The sequence below is a fragment of the Zootermopsis nevadensis genome, unplaced genomic scaffold (genome assembly GCF_977971745.1).
Source record: "Zootermopsis nevadensis isolate Lab colony 2312 unplaced genomic scaffold, Znev_1.0 Znev_ptg000008l, whole genome shotgun sequence".
NCBI classification, from domain to species: domain Eukaryota; kingdom Metazoa; phylum Arthropoda; class Insecta; order Blattodea; family Termopsidae; genus Zootermopsis; species Zootermopsis nevadensis.
The window spans coordinates 266,713-292,240 of NW_028259140.1; the positions used below are offsets into that span (position 1 = coordinate 266,713).

The following is a 25,528-nucleotide window of genomic DNA, read 5'->3' on the forward strand; positions in this document are numbered from 1 at the left end:
TATGTCACATGCAGTTCTTTATACAGGGACCAGCAGTTGGCTAGGAAAGCGAGGAGGAAAAATAACAATTAGAATGTATTTCCTATGAAAAAATTAATTATTTGGGCACTGATTAACTCTTTATACATCATTACATTCAGCTCTCATCCCCTTTAAACTGAGGCTCTGTTGTCCCATTTCATTACGTATTTAAAATATTTTATGCGTTGTACATATTAAAATCTAAAATCTTCCTTTGATTCTTGTAGAAATAATTTCAAACATCTGTGTGCATATATACAACAACTGACAGACATATTTTCTGGATTTTTCTTGTGTGTATGCACCGTAACTCTAATCTACTTCTATTGTTTGTGGATTAACAATAACATGCTTTGATGTTTTATGGTTCCAGTATTCAAACTGCAACTGAAAATTTTTACCACATATCTCACACAAATAACATGAATTTGTCTCTTCCACGTGACTTTCTGCGTGAATCTTGAAGTTCTTCCTGTAGCGAAATGTCTTGTCACATACTTTACACTCGTATAACTTTTTCCCTGTATGGTATGAACAATGTTCATTTAATAGTCTCTTCTTGTGATACCTTCTTTTGCAGAAATGGCATTCATACGGTTTGATACCCAGATGAATCCGGATATGATTCTCGCACTTAATCAACTTCTTATATGTCTTGCTACAAAATTTACATCTAAAGCCTGATGGGCACTTTTCCCAGTGTTGGGCAATTGAATCCTTATTAGCCTTGACGATTTCAACAACAAGAATTTCATCTTCGTCCTCTGTAAGAGACGCACTGTTCAAAGTGGTCCCCGAGTCAACACCTTTTTCCCTGTACTCAGAGGAATTTTGTGGATTCTCTGCAGGAACAGGGCTGTGTAATGAAAGTGGATTTAATGGATTTTGTGTAGATGGAGTGTGCCAATTTCTTGTATTTGAAGGATTCTTGGGGGAGCTTTGCGTGCCACACGTTAAGGACAGAAATGAATTAGACTGGTTTTCTAAAGGAGAAGGAGAGTGCCAGTTACTTGTAGTCGACCTGTGTAAAGTGTTGGTCACAAATGAAGCAGGTGTGGAGGTGCTTGGTATTTCCTGGACAGAAAACACATCAACAATTTTTAAAGTATTATTACACACTGAGTCATTTGCTCCTGACTGACCGGGTGTTACATGTTGCTGCACATCAACAAGAGCAACAATTTGTGGTGTTTCATAAATATCAGGCCCTATGTAAACAGAAGTGTTGCCATAGGATACATCAACTCCTGATGCTACATGACTAACACCAGAAGAACTAGACATATATATGTCAGGTGCATTTGCAGTTTGTTGAACCACCATCAGATTTGAAACTGTTGATGCTAATTTATTTGTTTGAATAGGAAAGGTTCCCTTGTCACTTGATGAAAATGATTCCAAGGTGCTATTGGTTTTCTGTTTCTTTCTACATGTTCTGTTTGAAGCACTGTTAGGTGTTTTCCTAGTCTTTCTGGCATTTGATTTCTTGCACCCTTTATCACCCACAGTCTTCACAAGTTCTTCTAAAACTCCATTTCTATAATTAAAAGAATATAAATTAGTATATAATAATTACCATTAAAATGGCAAAAATGCAAGGGAAATCACACTAATTTCAGTGTATCCTAAGAGAAGGGAGGAACCAAAGCTAAAGTCATAATTTGTATAAAAAATCACCTTATAAGAGAATTGAACTCAAAGGGTTCTGCAAAAATAGTCAGCTGAGTTTCTGCTTGAGGTAGTTCCAACTCTGGTCTGCCATTCTTTTCTGTTTGTATGTTCTCAACTGGAAGTTCTTCAGGAACATAACTTGGCTCTGTTTGCAAATTACTAGTACTATTGCTTGATTCAGGCGGAGCCAACACATCATGAATCAACTGTTCATGCTGTTCTTTCATATCAGTTTCATTTTGACTGCATGCCGTTTCATTAACACGGGAGTACACAGCATCCAGAGTGCTTTCTGGAATGGGCGTCTTGTCTAGCGTTCCATTCGGTAATTGTTCCAGTTCAGTTGCAGATGTGGTTGCACTTGGCTAAAAAGAATTGAAATTGTTGGATACTTAAGCATGTTCTCCATAGATCAGGGCTGCAGAAATCCCAGGACCAAGTAGCCATGCCAACTACAGTTTTGGATTTGGTAACAAAGAAATGTAGATCACATTAAATGAAATGTAAGAAGAGTCATCACTTTTGTTGGCTACTAAAATGTGTCTGGCTTGAACATTGCAGCAACCCTGTCCCTTTTATTACGATACAAGTGGAAAATGCCTGATGAAATTTAATGGGGAATGATTTCTTTCCCTTAACCTGTTTTTTTTGCATTCCTTTATCCCTTTACCTAATGTAAAAGTACTTGCACACACAGTGATAAATAGTATCCTATTATTTATACACACACAGAATTACTGATAAAAGTTTAAAATGGATAGCAATGGCTTAGCATCAGATATGCATTATCACAAACTTCTTTGTGCTTACAATTTGGGAACAGACAGTTCTAGGATTGTGATTTTCAGAATGTTTTTTTGTGTATTCATAGGTTGTGTTCACACTAGACCAAACTGTGAATATTTATAAATACCAAGTTGAATACATATTGGATGGTAAGAGTTATTTCAGTTCTAATGACTAGGAAATAATATCATGTGACTTGCTGTTCTAAAATGATTATAGAACAGCAGGAATATTACCTGATATGTAAAAATACTTACAGACCAACTTTTTGAATTCAGAAAACGTTCCCGCAACAGGATCTGAGTTCTCCTACAACTTTCTTGGAATGTAAAAGTACCAAATAATTTTCCAAGGCAACATTCACAAATATATTTTGGGAGTGGGTCATATTCATACACCTAAAACAAACAGGTTACAATGATAAACCTTCATGTACACACACGTGCGCGCGCACACACACACACTGTTAATCTTATACATTCCAGTGGTATCACTAAAGTTGTGAGGCTGGAAGGGTTTCTAGAGGGTTTGCTGTTTCTTCTTTATTAGTATTTCACTACCATATCTGAAATTCCTCAATGGTAGTTTGTCCCATAGCAATGGCCGACTACAAGAAAAATTGCTTGTATCACTCTGCGCCAAACTGCCGCTGCGATGGCTACAGACAGCAACAAAGTTATGGTGGAGCAAATCTAAGTGGAAACATACAATTTCATCGAGTTCCTCAAGCTGACCATTGCACCTTCGGTACCAATGTACAGGTATCATTTGATACTTTAAAGCCAAGTGGTAAATGTATATACCACATGTTTCAGTAAACAATAACTCTGCATTCTGTTTAGATTGGCTTTGGTTTCAAAGGGTTAACAGGTAATTTTGTGCCATGAGACAAAACCTTTTCTATCAAAGGCATGCATCCTCAGGGTTAAATCTGGACTCGCAGATCACAAACTCTGACTAGGGCATTCATGGTTTTCCTCAGTCCAGGCAAATGCTGATATTATTAAATTAAGCCACAATCATTTCCATCTATGTCCTTACAGATTCATGATGCATTATCACTCTATAATTCAACACAATGGAACCAATGAAGTTGACAAAGACATCCAAAAAAGGTCATTCACCTGTACAGTTTATTCAAATGTGAAATTCTAATTGTGTCTCCTTCCATGCATCTGCTGATCACAATCTCTGAAATGTGCAAATTACACATTACTGTTAAATTCTGATACCATATTATTTATGACGGAATAAATTCATGGGTAGGCGGGAAGGAGACTCCAGCAGCTAATGGACCATTAATTGTCTCATTTTGATACTTTTCAATTCTTATTGCAAAGTCTCAAAATCATCAGTCACCACCTGCCTCATTCTCAATTAATACAAGTACAAATTATAATTCTAGTTCCCCATTATACTGTTCCAAGTCAGCTTCTGGCCCAATACAACTGTGTTATGTCACCTTGTCTGGTTTGGATTTATTGAGTATCCTTAAATGGAATCAAAACTTTACCATTAAAATACTGAATTTTCAATTTTTCTTTACTCAGTTCTTTATAGGGATGCGAGTGAAATATCTGGTGATATATTGTGTAAATATTTGGCTTTTCCTCATCAGATAACATTACTAGAAGGTACAGAATCCTCACATTCAATGTAATGAGAAATGTAACATTAAAACCAAGCAGATTAGCTCCACAGTATCACATCCATCATATATAGGACACACTATAATGACAAATTTATAATAGTCTCTCTCTGTTCTTCAGAATTTCATAACTTCTTTTTTTTCCATACAGTGTACCCAATGTACAGCACATTCACTGATAAACCATAACATGCCTGTAAAGAGGGCATTTTTCACCATCTCTTATAGCAAAAGTACATAGATTTTGTTTTTATAGTGTGATACTTGACTCATATTGGGAAAATCTTGTAGCACTTAGGAGGAAGTTATCCAGTTCCAGAAGGTGGGATGTGACAGTTGCATTCCAATTTACCAGTGAATGCACTGTATAATTACTCGTTTTAAATGTATAACATGCTATCTTAATCCGTTGGAAAATGTTCAAAATACTTATAAAAGTACATTCGAAATTCTGACTTTCATGGAATTATTGTTCCGCATGTTCAAATTAAATGCATTCTGTGCCCAACTGATAACTTAAACTTGTTAACTGGGGTAGCTCAGTCATCAGAGTCTGACGACGGACTGAATGTACGGGATTCGATCCCTGGCAGGGGCAAGGGATTTCTCTCAGATTCTGCATCCAGACCGGCTCTGAGGCGTGACGCTAAACATTCGCCCCCATCCAGTGCCGAGGTCAGTCACGGATAGGAGCAATACCAACCCTCCCCCCTAAACCCCAAGGCGTGCAGCGAGTCAGTTTTAATTTTTACACAACTAACTGCAATGTCACTTACCGAAATATCAAGTGACAGCTTTATTTTATATGCTAATGCCTCCTTTACTCCTTGTTCTCCAAATATCGCTAAGCCTGATGATTCATTTTCACAGTTCCCGCATAAACGACAAATAAATACCATTTTTAAACTCCGATTCGAACATATTACATCACTTCTCAGACATCACACAACAATACACTTCACAAAAATCACGCTGTTGAAACCGTTCCCACCCAATCGACTTACACTCCTGCCTCCTTATTATTATCAGTACTGGTAAATACAGCAAATACAAACTTTCGCCATATTGGATTATGTTATGCTAGCCAACATATAATCTTGAAAATCTCTTCAACACGCCAAATATCTTTAACTAATATATCGATGGTTAATATTGATCACAGTTTATAATATATGGGTACAGAAGACGTAACTTGAACAGTCTGTTTTTCTGAACTCGACCATCAAGGACGTTGCCATGGAAATGAGAAACAACTGAATAACTTGTTTATGAAACATGGCAGATGAACAGTGGCTGGAAATGATTCAGAAAGCGGAAAAGAAGTGTTTAATACAAGATGGTAAGAATAACATAATTTTGTAAAGATATAGAGGCAAGTTTTCATAACCTTTAACAACTGGTGTGGATGCAATCGAAGAGTGCTACAATTTTGCGCACTATGCTGGCTGCACTAGTACATAGTGTAGCCATCACTAGAAAATTAAGTAAGGTGGTGTCGGTATAATCTGTTGGCTGAGAACAGAATATAATTTATTTGCTCTTCATAAGCCAAAGCCAGGGTTGTATAATATGTCATAGCACAAATATGTTTCCAGTACAAATATAAATTATGAAGTTGGCCATCATCTGGGTTGTAGCACTCTGTAGTCTGTTGGAAGTTTACAGACGTTTTAGAGGTCCTTGCTGGATATCTGAGTTTGTACTTTTTGCATGTTGTCCACTAGAAATGATAATAAGGAAGACAAGAATTTTATGGCCAAGAGAAGAACATCAAATTTCTTCAATAATTCCTTGCATGAAGATTTCCTTATAGTACCTGCCATTATTCTAATGATTTTCTTTTGGATGTAAAACACATTTTTGCTGTCTGTTGAATTTTGCCAGAAAGTAATTCCATATGACTTGATTGAATGGAAGTAAGCAATGTAGACTAATTTTAAAGTATCTGTTTTCTTGAGTGATCTGATAGTCCTCATAACAATTTGTTGGTAGTACAAAATTTCATGGAATTTGTTTTGTCAAAATTTAATATGAATTTGTTGGTTTTAATCTATTTGTTCAAACTAGCTAAGACATCATTCATGCATTTGATAATACGTGAATTTATTTATTGTATGTTGTTTTTTATGACACAAAATGTCCCTGAGTTTTCTTAACAGTGTCAGAATCTATTTTAATTCTGTTCTGCATATGTTTTGCTCATACTGCATTTACAAACAACAGAATCTGGACCTCTGTTTATATTATGAGCATGTTTTTATCAATCCTTATGCCCTTTTAATAAGCACCTGAATTTACTTTTAAGGTAACTTATGTTCATTGCACAAAAAGAACATCGTTGTTAAAATGTTTAAATATTTCAGGAAAGCGAAAAATTCACTATCTATTTTCACCAGGAGAGGAGATGGTTGAAGAATATAACTGTGAGACAGATGTACTCATAAGACGAGCGTGGCGAAAGAAATCTAGTCTGGGTGGAGAAGGACAGTGGGATGTGGAGATTGGTGATCCTGAAGAACACTTTTTAAATATTGATCAAGTGCTCATCAAGGAATCAAGCAGTGCTGTAAGACACTTATTTTGAAAACTATTAATGTTGGATTAAAGTTTTGCTAGACAAATTAATTCAGAAATCTGTAATGGACACTATTATGTTGCTTCTAAGAAATACTTATCGCATAATGCCTACAGAATTAAATTTTTATAGCTCCAGAGGATACTACTATTTTTCCAGCTTAATAAATTCCAGAATGCATATAGATCAATATTTTAGTTGTGTGTCTTTAGCATGCATTTGACACAAGATGTTTTTTTTTGCAAAATTTCACTTTTATTTATATCTATGACACCCAATACAAACATAACTTAAATAAAATAAAATAGAATTACATTAGATTAAATTAATTTAAACCATCTTTTCCTGTCACAGAATTTAGGTTTTTAAGAATAATATAGAAGTATTTTCAGGTATGAGAAAGAAATATGTTATAACTTCATCATTATGACTGCAGGTTTTTGTTGGCATGTGGTGTCTTCTGCACTGCTAAAGTAGCTGAAAAGTTCTGATAATAATCCTATAAATAAATGACCATTGGAGCTACGTTGAATGTATGTCAGGTCCACAAGTCAATACGGGACACTGAACCTGCTTTCATAAACAACCCATCCTTGGAAACATTTCAGTAAATAGTGTAACTGCATTAAACATTGTGTGAACAAAAGTGGTTTAAACAACTGACCACTTTACAAACTCAAATTTCCAAGAAAAGGTAACTTAAAGTTTTACTGCCAGTCTGTAAAACATATTTCTGTGTGCTTACAGCCATTTGTAAGTAGAAGAATAACAAAAACTAGCCTGGAATGGAGAATTAGGAATCTCCCATATCCATTGTCTGTGTATTCAGTAACAGCTGAACCAGACAGCAAATGTATAACCGTAAGAACAACAAACAAGAAGTACTTCAAGAGGCTGGCAATACCAGATTTGGAGCGAGTTGGCTTACTCCCAGAACAGGATAAAATACAGTTTACGCATAACCACAATACACTTATTATATCAGTAAGTTTGTTTTCCTAAATTAAAGTTAAGTGTATAATAAGGTACTGAATATTTTGAAGGATCCTTAAGTCTCTGACTGCAGTTAACATTCATTATGTAAGAACTGCTACAGTGTTTGGAGGGTGACAATGTGTTAGAGCAAAAAAATATGTTTACTAAGTACTCTCAGCTACTAAGTGAGAAAGAGTGCAGTGTGGCAAAAATGTCTGTTTTATTTGCACTTGATTATGTTTTGAATACTCTCTCATTCTTACAATAGATAAAATTTTGTTTTGCAGAGGTTGTCTTCAATTTCATAATATCTCTATTAAGGTACATAGCTACAAAATTCACATCTGTAATTTGTTTTCATTCCTCATGATTTTTGTCCTTCAGATCCAGCAGATGTATGAAGCTTCGTGTTACATTTTCAGTCATTCCTGTATCTTTAATTATGTGTTTATAGTTCCATCACTTACAAAATTTAAAAGTGATGTTTCAAAACTTATTCTAGTTCCTCATACTTGGTCTCATACTGATTTTGGTTAGTGTTTCATGGAACTAGCAGTCATTACTTCCTACTACTTATTTTTTATCACTGACATTTTAGAATAAATACTTCACTTTTTGAAATGTATTTTTATTTTTTCAGTGACATTTTTGATTGTCAATTATTGTTTTGTTTCAGTATCAGAAACCACAAAAAGTATATGGATTGGAAAAGAAGATTCTTCAAGAGATAAAGAAAATAAAAACATCCAAGGAAGATGTGCAGTGTAATCCCAGTTGAATAAATTTATAGAAACGGTGGAGTTGCTGCATTTTTAAAACTACCCACTTAATCATGCAAATTTTATTTTTAGCTCCTCATATTCCATAGAAGAATTTACCTCAATCAAAAGTCTCAGCTATTATAAATATATATATGCAACAGTGGGTGTGTTTCTTGGGTAATAATTTTAATGGTAATGCTGTAGTTGAGTGTAAATTATTATCATAATCATGCAATTTATATTTGTATTAGGAACAATCATACTATTTGTGCTATGACATGTTGTACATCCTTGGCTTATTATTACTTGCAACTTTTAGGCATTTTACATAATTCATCCAACATAGTTATTGATGATATTATTGTTATCGTGATATTTTTACAATAATACTAATAAAAAACCAGTGGGGAGAAGAAATAATGTAAATAGTTATACAAGTAAAATTGTCGCTTTAGTGGCACAAAATGAAAGTCAGAGATTAATGCACGAGTGCGTTTTTGTTTTTGAAGGTACAAAGAGTAACCGCTAGGAAGTTTCAGAACGCACTCTCCAATTAAACATGGTGCTGTGAATTTGCAAGTTGTTGACACATCAACAAGAATAAAATAGAAAATGCCGAATATTCCTCAGAGGTGAGTTTTGAGTATGTATTTTTTTGACAAATTGATGTATGAAATATGATTTTCGTTTGCTCGTATTATATTGTATTCAGAGTTTTCATTTATCGCCTTTAGATCTGTTACACGCACGTGGTCAAATTTTTTCTGAGAATAAGGTTTACGGTGCATATTATCAACGCAGTTTTATTGTTTAAATATGGATTTCTTATGTGTTTGAAACATTATTCTATAGTCCATGGAACATGACAGTGTTTGGTTATGTGTCACTGAACCATATTCTGATCTGTTGCACATTTTACGATTAAAATATATTGTTTCATTGATACATAGAGTATCGTAATATAGGGCCTCAAGCTTTTACGGCTGCTGGAAGGGTTTAAACACTTTTGGGCACTGATTACCCTAGAGGATTTTATCAGTCGATATTTCGTCTTTCTTCACGCTCATTGTGCACTGTCTGTTCACTTGAGCAACATGTTTCGAATCAGTGTGGCCATCGCAAGGTTTAATTAACTGCTTCTGCGTCATTGCACGAAGGATCTACTCCCCAATGTCCAAAAATAAAGATGAAAGTGTATGTTAATACTTTAATTTGGTGAAGTTGGTTGAAATTTAAAGTCCCTAAATGATTATCTGAAGGAAAAGAAGAGGAGTGGGTATTGATCCTTGAGGAACTCCTTGCTTTGTATAAGGTAATTAAATCTGATCATGCATAGTTCATGGGTAGAATAGAATGTATTCCCATCCCACAGACCCTTCACAGTGGTGAGTGAAGTGACATTGAACTTGGTGGAGCACTGAATACAAAAGCAAGAATTAATGCAACTGCAAGTATAAATGCATAGTTGTTGCATCTGTTTACAGACATCTTGCAAGAATATTATATTATGCAAAGCAGGATAATTATATCAGATAGTTAGGAAATTTCAAGTAAAGTAAATTCTTCTTTTGAGTAACATTAAGAAATATAATTTATTTACTTTGCACACATCCCTGTAAGACTAAACCAAGGATATAGGACATGCAGTGTTCATTCTGTAATTGGTGAAATGAATTGTGTACAAACATACTCTGATTGTGTGTCCATTTCTTTATTGAAAGTTTATTTGCTGTGTGCAGCGTCTTTGAAGTCATTCTTTGAGTGGATGTGAGTTCAGTGGCTGCTTCATGGAGGTTGTGACTTGTGTTATGGGAAAAGATGGTTTAAGTGGTAATGTCAGTTACATACGACCTCAGTTGGGAACGCGTGGCCGTCGTTGTCTCTCGGCCTGTGACCGAGGGCAAGTCCCAAGAATTTCAGAAGAGCCCTCGTATAATAAAGTGCATGTTGCAAACATGCATTTGCCCATAAAATGTGTTTTCTTTCTGAACATTTACAGAACAATAAATTTCTCTTCATGAGATGTTATTTAACAGTGATGTATAATAATGCACATAGATGGCACTAGTGTTCAGTTTAGTGTCGTTACACGTAGCTGCATGTTGATTAAAAAAGATGGGACTCCATTTGCAATTTGAGCAGTGTAAGTGAATTTGCGTTTGCTACTGGAAAACAGAGAATGTGAAAAATTTAATTTGAAACTGGTCCATTAACAGATTTAACCGTTCAGAGGTTGCGTGACAAACATTAGGCACGTAGTTAAGTGAAAGATGTTCTGGGTGGTACTGCAGTTAATCTGACGACAAAAATGACTCATCTCTTGAGAACATCTTTAAGACAGTGATCTTGTCAGACTGGGGTCTGTTCACAAATCTCCGAGGGACAGCAGCGACCTCTGCGTGATCAGAGGACTCTGTTCTGTTTCCTTTGAAGGCGTTGTCTCTGGTGCATTGACGAGCTTTGCTGTCGGCAGTGAGATACTTTTAGAATTCGCAGTTAACCTAGATGAGGGATCAGTGTGTCCCCCCCAGTCGCTGGTTCATGACGCTGTCCTGGGTTTTGGCTCTATGTTGTAGACTCGTCAGTATTTTACCAATGCATTTGGCACATCTGAATTTGGTTGGACCGTATTTTGTATTGCAGGTGGTTGTCGTACATCCCGATGGGTGAGCGTATTCCAGGGACCAGGTTCATTTCCTTCAAAGCGCCATTGAAACATGTAAGTAATTTGAGCTTTTCATAAACCTTGTTGCTTGGATATTCTTAGTCTGTGAACAATTTGTTGATTCTTGTGGCGCCACGTGGTCTCGTCTGGACAGTCAGATCGTAGAAGACCAAGTGAACATCTTCATTGCCTTCAGAACATAAACGTTCTTATTCAGTCGATAATAATAATAATAATAATATAACGTGTGCTCAGTTTTCTTGGCTTGTAACAAAAGGCAGGGTTGCTGTAATTTATTGTTCTTAAGATTTCTGCGTGGGTGTGGATGGTGTGAACATGTAGATGGGATGTCGGGTTTTTGTTCAACCATCGAATTCCATAACCGAGGCGGACCACATACCGCGGGGTTAGTGGGCAGTTAATCATTTTTATAATAAAATCCCCGCTTCTCCAGTTAATGCAAGGCTGTGTTAGAGGTTACTGATCATGGCATTTGCAAAGAGAGATGGAACGGTATCATGGGGATTCGAACCAGACCGCTCTTTAATATTATCTTCGTCCCACCTTCAGAGGGTCTGAGTTTTTTATTCCGATTCCCTTGCATTTTGAAGCACGCTTGAGACTGTTGTTACTAATAGAAGTTTTCAAGAGAATAGTGCCCACAAATTAATTCCGTCTCCACCCCTTTTCGGCGACTGTGAATCACGTAAAATATTTCTGTCGCCGCTTTTGTTTTTATTTTGTTTTCTCGGATTCCTTTACCTGTTGGACGTTTTTTATAGCCGGCCAACCCTTGGCCTGTAAGCCTGTCCATCCCAAACGCTCACTTGGCGCGAGCCTGTTCCCGCTTTGTGAGCGACGTATCCACCCGCGTTGGGTGCAATCTTAGTTAGTCCACTCGTCTTCCTTTCTGAGATCGCCGCAACGTCGACCGATTTCCCGTGAGCGTCGAGGCATCGGAAGGCACTTAAAATTCGTACTTCCTACGAATATACGAATAATACCAGCATTTCTGTCGCGTCGGCCTCTAGACAGGAGCGCCGATTAACGTGGGGTTCTGAAATCACGTCTTCAAAAAATATGCAGGAACATGACCCTCGTACGAGATTTTTTCATCTGGCTTTCAGTACGAAGGGAATTTTGTATGAAAGGCTCTGTAGGTTGTAAGCATGCCAACACGTAACGAACATGGCGACTGTGCGGAACTTCTCTGTCATTGATTCTGCACTGGAGTTGCAAGTTCTTGTCAGGAAGTAAAGCTCGACTTTGACCTGAGTCCGTCGCAAGATTTTGCGGGGTTGTTCCCGGTGAAGTTGCGCGCTTCCAAGACTTCGTAGGCCTCTACAAAGGTTCGCGATCTCCGATTGCTCTGCCCCTGCGACTGGCGACCGCAAATCCTGGCGGCTCTCATGTTATGAACTGGAATTTCCTCTTGTCCGTGTTTATGTGAGGGAACAAAGTTTTGCTTATATACGCGTTCTGTCTGTCTGTCTGTCTGTCTGTCTGTACATGCGCACGAGACGAGTTCATTGACGGTGCATAAAGAAAAGAAGACGAATGGGTTCCTCAGCGGGTGTCCTCTACTTCAACGAGGACTTCATTGTTTCTTATGCTCTCTGTTTCCACCCCGTTGTCTTTAAGAAGGGTTGTAGAGTGGATGTTGTTGGGACAAAGATGAATTGCAATTTCCTCTCGTTGAATGGAGCATCTCGCCCCTGTCACTTCTTGTAGGTAATGACAAGTCAACAGCACTTTAACGTTGTGAGTGATGAACGCGTAACGCAGCCAGTGCGAGACTGTTCGCCCGGCTGCAGGCCATTAAAATAGGCCACGATGCTTTCTCTCGCTCGTTTTGGCGTGTACAGGCACTGTGATGTTCCCCCACGTTGGGACGCCAGAAAAATTTGCGAACTGCGACCTATTTTCAGCGTGGTCGATGACCAGGGAGGAAGGGAATAGTTCGTGCTCGTCCCTTGGTGTGTGGCATGTGACGTCCCCCTTTGCGGACACTCGCACAAACATCGTGGCCGTTCTGTATAATTCACTGTTACCCGACATGACCTACCGCAGTGAAATGCTGCGATATGAAGGAACGGGATTTTTAATGAACCAAGTTAACTTATATCTGGTGCCACTCAAACATCTGCTTCTGCTGCAGCGGGGGGCCTGCTGTCGTCCGACGTGAAATTATTTTTTGAAGGTTTACACAAAAGTTTAAATAAGCGAGGCGAGCGTGCGGAGGTTCTGACCACCCTGAAGTTGACGTCGTGTGGATTGGGAAGGAGTGCCGTCGACAGACCGGCTCAGCGCTCCGAGTATGCGGTGGTTTTGCGTGTCAGTGCGCTTTATGTTGGCAGAACTGATAGCTCACCGCCTGCAATTACGAATAATAAATAGGCCTACCCCTAAGTGTTGATGGCTTAGAAGTTTTGCATCTTACTGAGTCATTTTCGCTAAATGTACGCCTTGACTCAAAGCACGTGCTGTATTTCAGTTGGGTCTGTCTTCGATCGTGTGGTGGCGTGGGCTTGTGATACGAACTATAATCGAAATCGAAGTTGTACGATGAAACTTGCGGACGGACATGCAAATTCTTCTCCATTGTGCGTGCCAAGTTCCGTTGATCGTTGTAGAAAGTACGCCCTGCAGAGCCACCTGCCGTTACTCCTCTCGTGCCGTTTAAACACGCGCGGAGTAGTCCTTGGTTCCAGTCCTCGTACAGTTATTGCAGAGCAGGACGAGTCTGTGGAAGATAACTCCAGTCCGACCGCATCAGAACGTCGCATGACCGACAGCTGCCGAATGTGGTGGCACAACTGCTGTATAGGACGTCCAAGAAGTGTGTGAGCCATTGCGTGAGCGGTGTTCAACAGAACATAGTTCTGACCCCTGTGACCGCAAAGGCTGTCGTGTTAGGACGCGTCCTTTCTTCTCCTCCTCGACGCTCCAACCAAAAGTTAAACTTTAGCCTAGAAGCGCTTGTAGCTCCAGCAGTTCCACATGTGATTCGTCCCTTTATTCTGCTCTGGACTTTTTGCGTTTTATCGTCTCTCGGGACTGCTTTGGTTTTGGAACAGCAACACACACTCGACGAGCATAACTTTACTAGATATAAGATCCGTGTTTGAGGTTGTCTTTCTGTCTGTGCGAGGTTGTATTTAGGCAACTGATGGAATGCATGATCAATTTCCTCATGAAAACTGTCCTCATTTGGGGCATGCGCATTCAGAACAGTGGTATCGCGCCAACTGGCACAGTGACCTTATGGCTGTTGATATCTTTGCCGTCCCATTTCCAAAAACGAAAATGCACGTGTGTACGTGTATAAACGTCCGCCCGTTTTCATCTGACCTCCTGTTGTTCCACTAAATCTCGTTCTCCCACAGTCCCCCTGCCCTGACTTTCCGAGTTCCAAAACTTTGGCCTCCTCCTCGTGGCTTAGTTCAAGTCCGAGTCTTCCGTCACTTCGCTCCGTTCTCACGCCACCCCAGGTCAAGCGGCGAGGACTCCACCTTGGTAAGTCACGAAGCTCGCTGGTCCACCTGCACGACGTGCATTTATGGTAAAGCTGGAAAAGAGGAACGTTCCACTCGTCGGGGAGAAATCGCCGTGTCACCAGATGGGACTTCCGAGTGGAAAGCGGCCAACACGAAATAGGAAGACGGATTATGCCGTTGAAATGGCGGGACGTGTAGCACGCATGGGGAGATGAGAAATGCGTACAGACTTTTGATTGGAAGACCTGGAGGGGAGAGACAGCTCTGAAGATCGCCCTCCCTTCCCGCTTGCGTGTCTTGGTGAATTAAAGCTCTTAACTTTCGACGTTTTTGGTTGTACATTAGATAACGTATTCAATTGAAGGGCAGAATGGGAAGGGGACGCCATCACCCAGTGAGGGCATTGTTCTCTAGGCTGAGATCTGAACTCGGTACCTTCCGAATACGAAGGAGATGCACATTGGCTTTCTTCGGTAGGAGGAAACGTGTTCAAGTGGAGCCTCCTTTTACCCTCGAATTTAAGGTAAAGCTCGCTTTGTTCAGAACTCATGAGGGATCCCGTTATGTGTATATGTATTTATGCATGTAACGTATGTGGTATCCAGTGTCACAGGCCTCGACCTTATAAGTGGACCCTTCTCCTCCCCGCTGGACTTCCCAGTCAATCGGGCGCAGTTAGTGTCTACCAGTCGTAGCTTTCCTGTACCACAGTGTATCTGATGGTCTGCGATGTTGCCACCATATGACATAGGACGTCCGCGGTCACATAAATTCGACAACTTTATGTAATGCTTGAACCTTTAAGACTGCTTAATGAACCAAACGAGATGTGTTTACCGTGTGTGGCAACCAGCGGTGGTCTGATCACAGTTGTCATAAGGTCCATGGCTGGAAACAGGTTCCGTGTTGGTGGAAAACACAAAATTCCTGCTCGCTCGGTGTGTCCCCTTTGCAGGCTTCGTGTCTTTTGTGTTAGGTGCAGTGACACGCCGCTCAGAAAGATGGGTGATCTCTGTGCTCTGTGTTCTTCTTCTTCTTCTTTCTGTACGGAAGAGGTGATTTTTTTTTTAAAAAAAAAGCTGAGAATCCGAGAAGTGGAGCTGTTTCTGGTTCATTCTCTTGCTCTCACATCTGCGTTCCTTCAAGTGACTCTTTTATGCAGTGGCGAATGAAGATTCGAGGTTTTATCCACCGTGGACGCCGTGTCGCCTCTTGTTTCCTGTTTATTAACATAAAAATTGCGTACTCGGATAATCTTGACAGCGGGTCTCTTACCAGCACCAGATAGATGACAAAAATTCAAGTGGTTCGTATTCTGTGTTGTCTTTTGCGACAGAAAGGAAAAGGAACAAAGACTAGACCCGAGGCGAGGCAGAGTTGCCTCGGGCATTACGTGAGAAACTGAAGGCGACCGTCGGTTGATACTGGATCGTGCAGTTGTTATTGAGAAGCTGACAGTTGCTCAAATGGTTAAGAAGCTACGCGTCCTTTATGAGACTCGAAGGTTCGCTGGTGTTTGCCCTGAGCGAGCTAGATGTGTCCATTTCCCAGTCTCGTGCCTCGTTTCTTTACGACGGGTTGTAACGTTATTTTCACGTAATTTTCTCTCTTCTCTTCGCGTTGCCACCCAAAATTCTGTATGCCCTTGGCTGTATGGCCACAGTAGTATCTTATGAAGACTTCCCCGTTGCGGTATAAAGGGTTGATAAAATAGTTCCCTACTGTTTTTACAGCTCTCGGAGTTGGTATGATGCATTGTGAAGCGGGGCCTACGAATCACACCCGATGGTTATCGGGGACAGTGTTTTTAGTCGCCAGATGCACGGGTAAAAGTGTAAGCCCAAACGGTTGCCTTCTCACGGGTGGCAGATGCAGGTAACGACTTCATTCTTAACTCAAAAGGAAGATAACGTCGAAGGCCTTTCTTTTAGCATTCCAGTGCCGTCCTGCCGGAGTTCGTCTGTCCGAGCGATGCCATCCACAGTAGGCTGTGATCAGCCGACAATAAATTGTAAAGATATCGGCGCTGTCTGGTATAAGGTGGTATCCCTGGAACGACTGAGGAAAATCACGAAATACGAGAGGGCAGTCGGTTGTACTGTTGCTGCGTGTCGCGGAAGGGACCGCTGAGAGTACCTGCAGCGAATGTCGCCGAGCCAAAATGCACCGCGTCTTTCCCTCGACGTGTTCTTCATAATCACCCGCGCAGTGCAGCAAGAAGCCCCCACCCCCACCCCCGCCCCCGCCCCCGCTTTATTACAGGTAGTGCAGAAATGATCCGGGCACCAGGATTCACAGAATACGAGTGTAACCACCTCAGAGCTTAGATTTACGACTCTTCTTACATTTTTTCTTTTGGGTGGGGGAGGGTGGGGGGTGTCAGACTCTTGAAGAAGTTATTGCGCCCTGTAGTTCTGTATTCCGTGGCAGTAAAACCCTAGAGTGGAACCTCTGCCCTGGTGCACTGCCTAGTTTTATCTTGTGCCAGTGCAGAGTTTATTGTTTACTGAGCACCGGCGATTGGCCGGCCACTCAGTAGAGTGGCATCCTGTGGGTTGGGTTACGATCCTACGTCTGTTACTCTATGTTTGTAGAGTGAGGAATGACCTTTGACTCATTTTAACGCTTTGTGCCGTGGATGTGTGTGACTGCAGTTCATGTAAAGACGATGCCCCTGTGAGTGGAAGCTGTTTAGTGTTCCTCTTCACAAACACGGGAGAAAGTTCACCCCTTTGAATGTCTCACACATCTGCGTTCTCTGTTTCGTATTCGTAGCATGCAGTCAGCGAGCTGTTCATTTAAGAAGTCGGACAACTGCTGCCAAGGCCCGTCCTCATGAGATACGTAATTTTCCAGCATTTTTATTTATTTCAGATCATAAACAAAATGCCTGCCAATATCACAAGACGGAAAAATGCTTATAAGCGAACACAGTGGACTTATTAAGTCGAAAAATTAATAGAAGCGGAAATTATTTCAAATCGCCCAACGTGCTATAATTACACGTATTATTATTATAATAATACTCTGTTGAATTGGCCACGACCGCTTCCCCCAGCGTCATATTGGCGAACCATGATTAGGCAGTGTGGTGGTTCCCCACCCCCACCCGCGGCGGGCGAATGAGAGTCGCACTTATTTCTGATCCCGCTGCGACTGGAATTTTTTCGGTCCCGTCCCCTTGCCGCTTCGCTAACCTATTATCTTTAACGCCGCACAACCCCCTCGCGCTCCCCCTTCGGGCCAACCGCTTATATTAAAATGTGCAGTCCGGTGCCGGTGACCGCACTTTGATCTGTTATCCCGTACAGGGTAGGCCGGGGTACTTCGGCGAACACTGACTGTAGTTTGTCATCAGTTGTCATTACATCGACGAATTTGATGTTTATTGCATGTATACAAAACTTTAATTTCATAACTTGCAGTGGTTATGAAATCAACGAGGGTGAGATGATCTTGAAGGAATAATGTGTAAAGCTGGTGACTGGATTCAGCTGGCTGTTTTGAATTTAGTACGACTTGAGGTTGAGATGGCTGTCTTTTCTGAGTTGTGGCGCCGTGTAGTGTGAGAGACGTTTTGCCAACACCGTGTTGATGGATGCAGCAGGGACCGCAGAAACGTTGGTAAATGTTTACCGGACTACAACTCAGACGACGGCCGTCTTCGTATTGAATTTATTGACGAATTGAGAGACTGCCTGCTGTGTGGAGTTGGTTCGTTAGTTTCCGATCAGATTCTCGTGGTCCCGCTTGTGGAAGGCGTTCAGAATTGCCCCGACACTTGGTCCTTGTCTGCAGCTGCACAGTAGCCGTGCTTTGTCTCCCATTCATAAAGTCTTGATCCCAGAGACCCTTTCCTCTAAATCCTGCTTGCTGTCAGCCTAATGATGTCTGTAAGACGGTGGGTAACAAATCTCCAGCTCACAATGCTAATATTTGTACCTCTCCCAGTGGCCGGGCGTCACTCGTGAGTGCAAAACACACCTGGATATATAAGTGGAAGTGTCCCGTAAAGCGAAGGGCCCCCCACACCTGCCTCGACTCTGGTTCTTATCCTTAAATTAGACAAATGACAGTCGGGAATCCTGTCAGATGAGACGCAGGCACCAGACGGGTACTACCCGGACGGCAAAAGCAAGTTCGTGTCTCTCGGTCCTGGAACGTGGACATGACGACCCGTGCCACAGACACGAACACTTGTATAAAATTTAGTAGCTTTATAATGAGACAAGTCGCGTGCTGGCTCGGCTGAGTAGATGTGTCCGAATCTCCTGAACTTGTTTTATTCCGAATGCATCCATCCGAACAGCAATTTAACATTTTAAATATTGGAGCCATCAGATTATTTTGAGAACGTATGTTTTTAAGTTGAGTTGTATTATGCTTTCCCACGAGTTATGCTACCCCCATGCATTCTTATAGTTGCTCTTGCAGTAAAAGTTTTACAGTTCTCGTTTTGTGACGCACAAACATTCGGAACAATCGGTCTTTTATTATATAACAATAGTTCGCAAGTGTCACTTTGGAAGTGGCGAGAATATATTGGCGGTAAGATGGGACGCTCTGATAGCGGCTGGACCACCCCAGCTACCTGCGAACGTACGGAGTTCCGTTATAAATGTGGCACGGGGTGTGGGGTTTTCGTTCGTCCTGAAACGAGCAGAAGACGGGTCACGAGCAAGGGGGCCTTCATGAAGGAGGTCAACTTGATTTCACTTGTCACGCCGAGCCTGTTAGCAAGGAGTTTGTATTCATGAAGGCAGATATTACACGGTGGCAGAGCTGTTTTGCGTTAAGAACGCGACGTTTCGTCCACAGTGTGTGTGTCATTCTTTTATTATTATTTTATTTAGTGTTCTGTCTGACGACAGGTCCATATGAACAGGATCCTTCCATCCTTTTCTCGGACTGGGACCTGTTCATATACGTTCTTGGCAGATGATCCAGAAGTGGTTTGCCATTGCCTTCTTCTGTGTGTGAATGGAGTAATTGTTGGGATGCCACGGAGGAAAACTCCGTGTTGCCTAGACCACGGCCTTGCCCAACACAAGTTATAAATTCGGGCACCGCCGGCAATCGAACCCGTGGGGTGGAATGGAGGAAAACGCCGCTCATTCTTGACCTTGCCATAAGTTGGAAGTGAGTGTTTAGTTCCACGCTCCGGCCGCTTGACCCTGGCGAAAGATTCTCCCGTGCCCATTTATAGGAGGCTGGATGGACCCGAGGGTCGCTGTGGACATTGTTGGAAGTATAAAAGGAATCTGTACTCCTGCTGGAAATTTAACCTGCCACTGCAGGCCTACTGACTGAATAATCCCGGTTCTTAAGGAATTAGGTTAGTCATTAAAACAGCTCAGTGCAGTTCTAAACATGGCTAATCGAGGTTGTATCTGACTGACGTGTGCAGAATGTGAAATAAGCTGAAAAGAGTTGAAAGTATTTGCAGCAACAAGAAAACGGACGGACGGACGGACGTGCGGCGCTTTGTAAGAGCCGAAAAGTTGAAACCAAGTGGTCAGTCGCTGAAGCTTGGCATGGGGTGTTCATAATTTACATTTTCCGCGCAGTCGGGTGTCCCCACAAAACGTTTGTTTGTTTGCTTTACGGAAAATGGGGGAATCGGTGGCTGAGTTCCTCATGGAACCGCCCCTTCACTGCAGCGTTTGGTTTCCAGCAGATGCTGCATTTGTTAACACGTTATTTATTTGTTTTCTTTGAAGTATTTAAATCGTACTTTATGCCGGTTATGTGTCAGCATAGTTGCCTCCTGTGAGCTTAATTATCTTCCTCGCTGTGGGTCGAACCTCGGATATGCGACATTTCAGGTTCTCACGGCGGCGAGTATGAAGATCAATGTCTTCTGGGATGTCGTACCGTGTAGTCTGGTAAGTGTTTAAATGCGATCGCCCTGTCGATGGAAAGCAGTAAGCAACTCTGAAACGTCGGTCTATTTTTACCTGACTACACGGTGAAATATCCCACCTTCTCGCCTGAAGTTTTTCTGCAGCACCATCCGAAATAGGTCACGGCCGTCTCCTTCCGCATCCTCACTTCTCACCATTTATGATCCTGTTCATTTGCACTTGATTCGATGTCGTCAGATAACCAGCGGATACTGACTCTCATTTGTTTAACGTCTCTTGTGAACGGAGCGCTTGGGCGTGCATGAGGCCGGTAACTCAGTCGGCGCTGTGACTGAGTGCGGGCTGCAAGACCAGGGTTTGATTCCCGTCAGGGGCAGGAACTTTCCGCTTTGCCACCGCATCGAGGCCGGCTCAGAAGGTGACAAATGAGTCGTGTCTGTAGCGGCTTCGTCAAGAACGCGTGGAGCTGTGCCTCCACGCCCGCATACGACGTCGTGCTTAATTAAGGTCGTGTAAGACAGGACGTGGTCCGTCCTCTGGTGGTACTGAGACGACACGACACCCGCCTTATCCGATCTTCGCATCTTGCCGCTTGTGGCATGATGGATGTAAGTGGATGTCTCTGTTTCATGTCTCCACAGTTACAAATTACTTCTGTGCGCTGCCCGTCTCCCCGAATATGGACATCAGGACGAGTGTCCCCGCCATCACAACTGCAACAGATACCACAGCCCCGTGGTTTGAAATCGCAGCGGCGGATTCAACTGGCTCATGATGTGGTTGGTCCATTGACATTGAACCAGGTTCCGTAAAACGTGGGGAACTTATTGAAGCAGCTGAGGAATTATTAGTTGCCGAAGAAGGACGCTGCTCCATGGAGTTAGCCACTCTCAAGACACGGGCGTAGCTGGAAGGATGATATTAAAATGGATCTGGAATTGAATAGGGCGCGGGGCAGCGGGCTGATTCGTGCTGCCCGTGATGCGTCCAGTGAGCTCTCCTAAGAGGAGAGGAATTTCCTCGGGTTCCACGTGAGCAGCTGAGCAACTGACGGCTGTGCCATGAAGTTAGGTGCTTTATCCGCATCTGTCACTTGGCGTTACACGCGTGGTGCATTGAACGCGGATGCAAGGAGGACGCAGTTTTCATGGACACGGCTGCCCGGCGCCTCTTCCTACACGCAAGCGCAGAAATGAATCACTTCTCGTTTATTACAACACCTTGGACATACACACATAAGCACATTATTTGCTCTGCGTAATGCGTGCCATAAGTTCAGACATCCGTGGGTTGTGTTTCTCTCAGGCTGTTAATTTTAACCAGCTCCGAGGAGGATAGTCAGTCGTTCTTCAGAAGGCAATAGGCGCTATTGAAGAAGTTCCCTGCCTTTTAAGGAACCCGAAGATTCATTACCGTGTCCATAGGAGCCCGCCACTCTGGGTCAGATGAATCCACTTCACACCCCGCCGTCTATGTCCGTCCGTATAGTGCGTGGGTGCTCTAAGTGTTCTCGTCTCTTCAGAGTTGTCCGGCTTTATGCATTTCATATCTTCGTCTCACCCGGACAGTAACATCCGTCTTGATTTAATGGGCCTTGTGTTTTGTGAAGAGTGAAAGTTGTGAAGTTCCTTGTCTTTGGTCTCTCGGCTGTCAAGTCTTAAACTCGGAGAAAAGGCGATAGACCTCCGCTCAGGAAAAAACGCTTCCTCGTTACTAGCGCGATGAATCGGAACGGGTAGCCTCGAATACGAAATCGGCGTCGAGCTGGCCAACCTCTCGACCCCGGCGTTCGATTTTCCTACCTCTGTAGTCGATTGGTCTGGGCTCGACCATTCTGGCCCGCATCACTGGCGTGTTAGAGAAGTTGCCGATCTCGCACGGCGAACGCGACATAGAATCTGTAAATGTGCAAACCGCAGACCTTCTGTTCAGCGGACCATGTGTGACGTCGATGGACGGACGTTCTGGCCTCCTGTTCACGATCTGGGTGGTCCCATAACATCACGGCAATCGCCCAGGAGCTTAGAAGAAGTTGGTTTGCATGTTCATCTGGTTTACCCATATCGTAAATACGGAAAAAAGCAGGTATTAGCGTGGCCAATTGCTGGAGGGTATCGTAGCGGATGTGAAGATGAGGACCTCTTTCAATACGCATCGGACGCGGCTAAGATGAAGGCTGGCGGGCTGTGAAGATAACATCAAGTGATTGCCAACGCAGAATGTTTAATTGAAATACTTGTATAATTAATTCCAGAGCTAATGATGATTGGATATCCTAACACAGCTGGGGGATGTTCTCCATCTATAATAACAGCTATTTAAAGAAGATTTAAGCCTGAACAGAAGCGTCAGATTATTCTTTATTCACGAGGAGACATGTGAATTACGTGACTTTAGTTTAAAGCATCTGATGACGTTTGGTAATGCAGCTGATGTTTGCGAACGGGGAGCTGCAGAGAATACTGGGGACTGGTTATCTAGTAAGCATGGGAAATTGTAAATATTTCCAACATTTTAGTCAGAATACCGAAGGGAGGCCTAGGCGTAAGTGAGAAGAACATAATAAAGTGGATGAACAAGCTAGGAATTCTCAACGACACAACCTAACCCATCGTAAAACAACACAACCTTATCTAAACCTAACCCAACCCAAAACGCAACCTATTACAATGTAACTCATCCCAATCAAACTTAAAACAACCCAAAATAACCGACCCGCATAGGATCAAACCCAGGACTTCTCCATGACCAAATAACTTCCGTAAATGATAGTCGAAACTGGATTCTTTTAACTCTGGATGGACTTCATTAGTGAGCTTTTGCGAAGTCGGTAATGAACCTTCACGTTTCATAAAGGACGCTGGATGCCTGCTTGCTCTCTGCAGTTGGCTTAATATACACCGCACGATTTTCCTGCTGTAGTCGTCATTTGAAGGTTTTCCCGTGCTCTAGGTAGATCATGAGATGTGATAATAAAGACATTAGTAGTGTCTGTTAAACTGCTTCAACGGGAGAAGTTCCTAATGTCTGCAATCTAAACTAAACTACACATTAGTGAGTACGCGATGTCTTCATTTCCACGGGGGGAGGATGCACGTTGATTATGGGTTCGAGACTTAGTTATAAATTTTGAGTAGAATATCTGTGTGTTGAAACGTGAGCGTGTACAGTCAGTTCTACAAGTCTGTGAAACACCGTGAGATTTAGCTCACAAGTGATAGATGAAGCTGTCTCGAAGGCGTGAATGGTACGCGAAGAGAGAACTTTTGTGTCTAAAAATATTTCTTGGTTCTCCATATTCGGATTTTTTAAATCGGAGGTTTCTTGTTGTAGGCCGCAGATTTGTATTTCGTGATGGGGTGCTTCTCATTTGTCGTCAGTGACTGTACCTGTACCTGCTGTGGCTGTTGGTACAGTGATTGATTGCAGCGCCACGGTCCCTCGCGGTCTCGTCTTACTTAGCCTGGGTTCCTTGCAGCCCGCGAGCCGGTTTCACCCACCCAACTCTTCTGTGCGACTGTGCGATACGCATTGCAACAGGACACTTGTTTCTGCATTTAAAAGTTATGTGTACTCCACTGGAATACGTCTTCTCAATCTTGTTTTGTCAGTCAAGGTCATTTGGCATTGTACTTACTGTGAGTCACTCGGCCGTCAGCGCCTGGAGACCAGTGCTAATTTCTGTGTTACAGTAACTATCAGTTGATTATCACATTGTCGTTTCTCGTTCCAGGCCCTGTGTCATATTCTTCAGGATGAAGATCGGTAAGTGGTCGTATGTTTTTCCCCCCCAATTCTCTTTAACACCAGTTCGATGGACCAGAGTCCTTCTCTGCATGATGATAGTTGCTCAGCTGGGTTCCCTGTATGTCCCAGTCTCGGGGATGGAGGTCTACTACTTCTTAGCTATCCGCGGCTGCGCTCGATATCTGGACGACCTTTTTCCCATCCGCAAAACACATTACAAGAAAATATTTTTCGTAGTTCCTGTGCCAGTCTGTATTCTGGGGGTCCTCATGTTAAGTGTTGTAATAGAGGCTTACGAGTTCAAAGAAAAATGGGTCCTTCAGGTATATCAGGTACAGCCTGGTGTTCGTACCGGTAGATTTGTACGTAAAGTCTGTCAGTGAGAAATGCGGAATAGCAGGTAAGGCTTTTCGAAACTGGAGCACGCAAGTTTCCCATCTCTTGGTTTCGTTCGCCCTTGAAGGAATCACAGAAGAAACTGCACACGCGTAAAGTTTTCTTTCGTGTCCGGTTATTACACTTAAGTCACTTTTAAATTTTTATCATTCGTGCGAAACTGATTGACGTAGTTCACGCTCGTGTGAGTTTCACTGCATGAGTGGTCCATCTCCGTTGTCAGTGTGGATCAATGGACTATGTAAATGCTCCCTATAGGAAAGCGGATAAATTTCGTCGTGTTTGTTCACTCGTTACGAGAACTCGAATAGTGCCTGATAGCGAGGTTAACGCGTAATACAGAAACACAAACTGGCCTTCCTACTTGTACGCTAAAATGTTTGGCTGTTTCGTAATGCGTGTGGCGTCTCACCCAGAAAACAGCTCTGCCAGGAGCGTTGTTATGAACTCGTACCTTCATTTACCTCCTCCTCGTCCAAAATCTTAGGTGTATTGTCCTTTGGAAGTGTTACGCTGTAAAAAACGCCATGTCGCTGCATGGCGATCGTCGCATTCTGCGTCAGATGGTGTCTGTGGATCGTTACCTGAGAACTGGGCGGAGACAACGGAACGGAGACTTGGTCGCTTCGGCGAGACAAACGAAAAGCCGTGACGACACTAGTTCCGACCGGCATAACGATTTCTCGTCCCGTAGCGTAATAGTTTATTTGCACGCAAGCGCCCGTATGGGTGTTACTTCTCCAGATTGAAAGTTCACAGCGAGCGGCTGACACACTGACTTATTTATGGTCGTCGTAATAGTGTTTTTACATGGAAGGAGGCGATAACAGACGCGAGCGTCTTGAAAGATGGGGCTGGAATTCTTATCGGTGATTGGTGGTTCATGCTTGTGGGGTGCCCAGTGGCACAAGTGTCACGCCAA

The 25,528-nt window shown here is 42.4% G+C and overlaps 3 protein-coding genes across 8 annotated transcripts in view; 2 read left to right on the top strand and 1 right to left on the bottom strand.

The window, feature by feature from the left end:
- Positions 1–78: 78 nt before the first annotated feature.
- Positions 79–5,202, bottom strand: LOC110839551 (uncharacterized). The gene is made up of 4 exons (XM_022083873.2): positions 4,903–5,202; positions 2,736–2,876; positions 1,699–2,057; positions 79–1,558 (listed from the first exon to the last, which is right to left on the bottom strand). Exons 1-4 carry the CDS (start codon positions 5,023–5,025, stop codon positions 334–336), a joined length of 1,848 nt encoding a protein of 615 aa, XP_021939565.1. The 5' UTR covers positions 5,026–5,202; the 3' UTR covers positions 79–333.
- A 103-nt stretch (positions 5,203–5,305) lies between these two features.
- LOC110839671 (protein DPCD) lies at positions 5,306–8,476 on the top strand. The gene is made up of 4 exons (XM_022084091.2): positions 5,306–5,465; positions 6,490–6,692; positions 7,449–7,685; positions 8,353–8,476. The coding sequence occupies exons 1-4, from the start codon at positions 5,402–5,404 to the stop codon at positions 8,452–8,454; spliced, it is 606 nt and encodes a 201-aa protein (XP_021939783.2). The 5' UTR covers positions 5,306–5,401; the 3' UTR covers positions 8,455–8,476.
- Positions 8,477–8,609: 133 nt separating this feature from the next.
- LOC110839630 (RNA/RNP complex-1-interacting phosphatase) overlaps positions 8,610–25,528 on the top strand; it is a 135,611-nt gene continuing 118,692 nt past the window's right edge. For 5 of the 6 annotated variants that reach the window (XM_087344773.1, XM_087344777.1, XM_087344772.1 and 2 more), the window contains exons 1-3: positions 8,610–9,069; positions 11,081–11,156; positions 24,197–24,228. In XM_087344773.1, coding sequence (XP_087200899.1) covers positions 9,050–9,069; positions 11,081–11,156; positions 24,197–24,228 — 128 coding nt within the window. In that variant the 5' untranslated portion in view covers positions 8,610–9,049. The remainder of the gene's footprint in view (positions 9,070–11,080; positions 11,157–24,196; positions 24,229–25,528) is intronic. The other variant, XM_087344774.1, reaches the window with a different exon arrangement.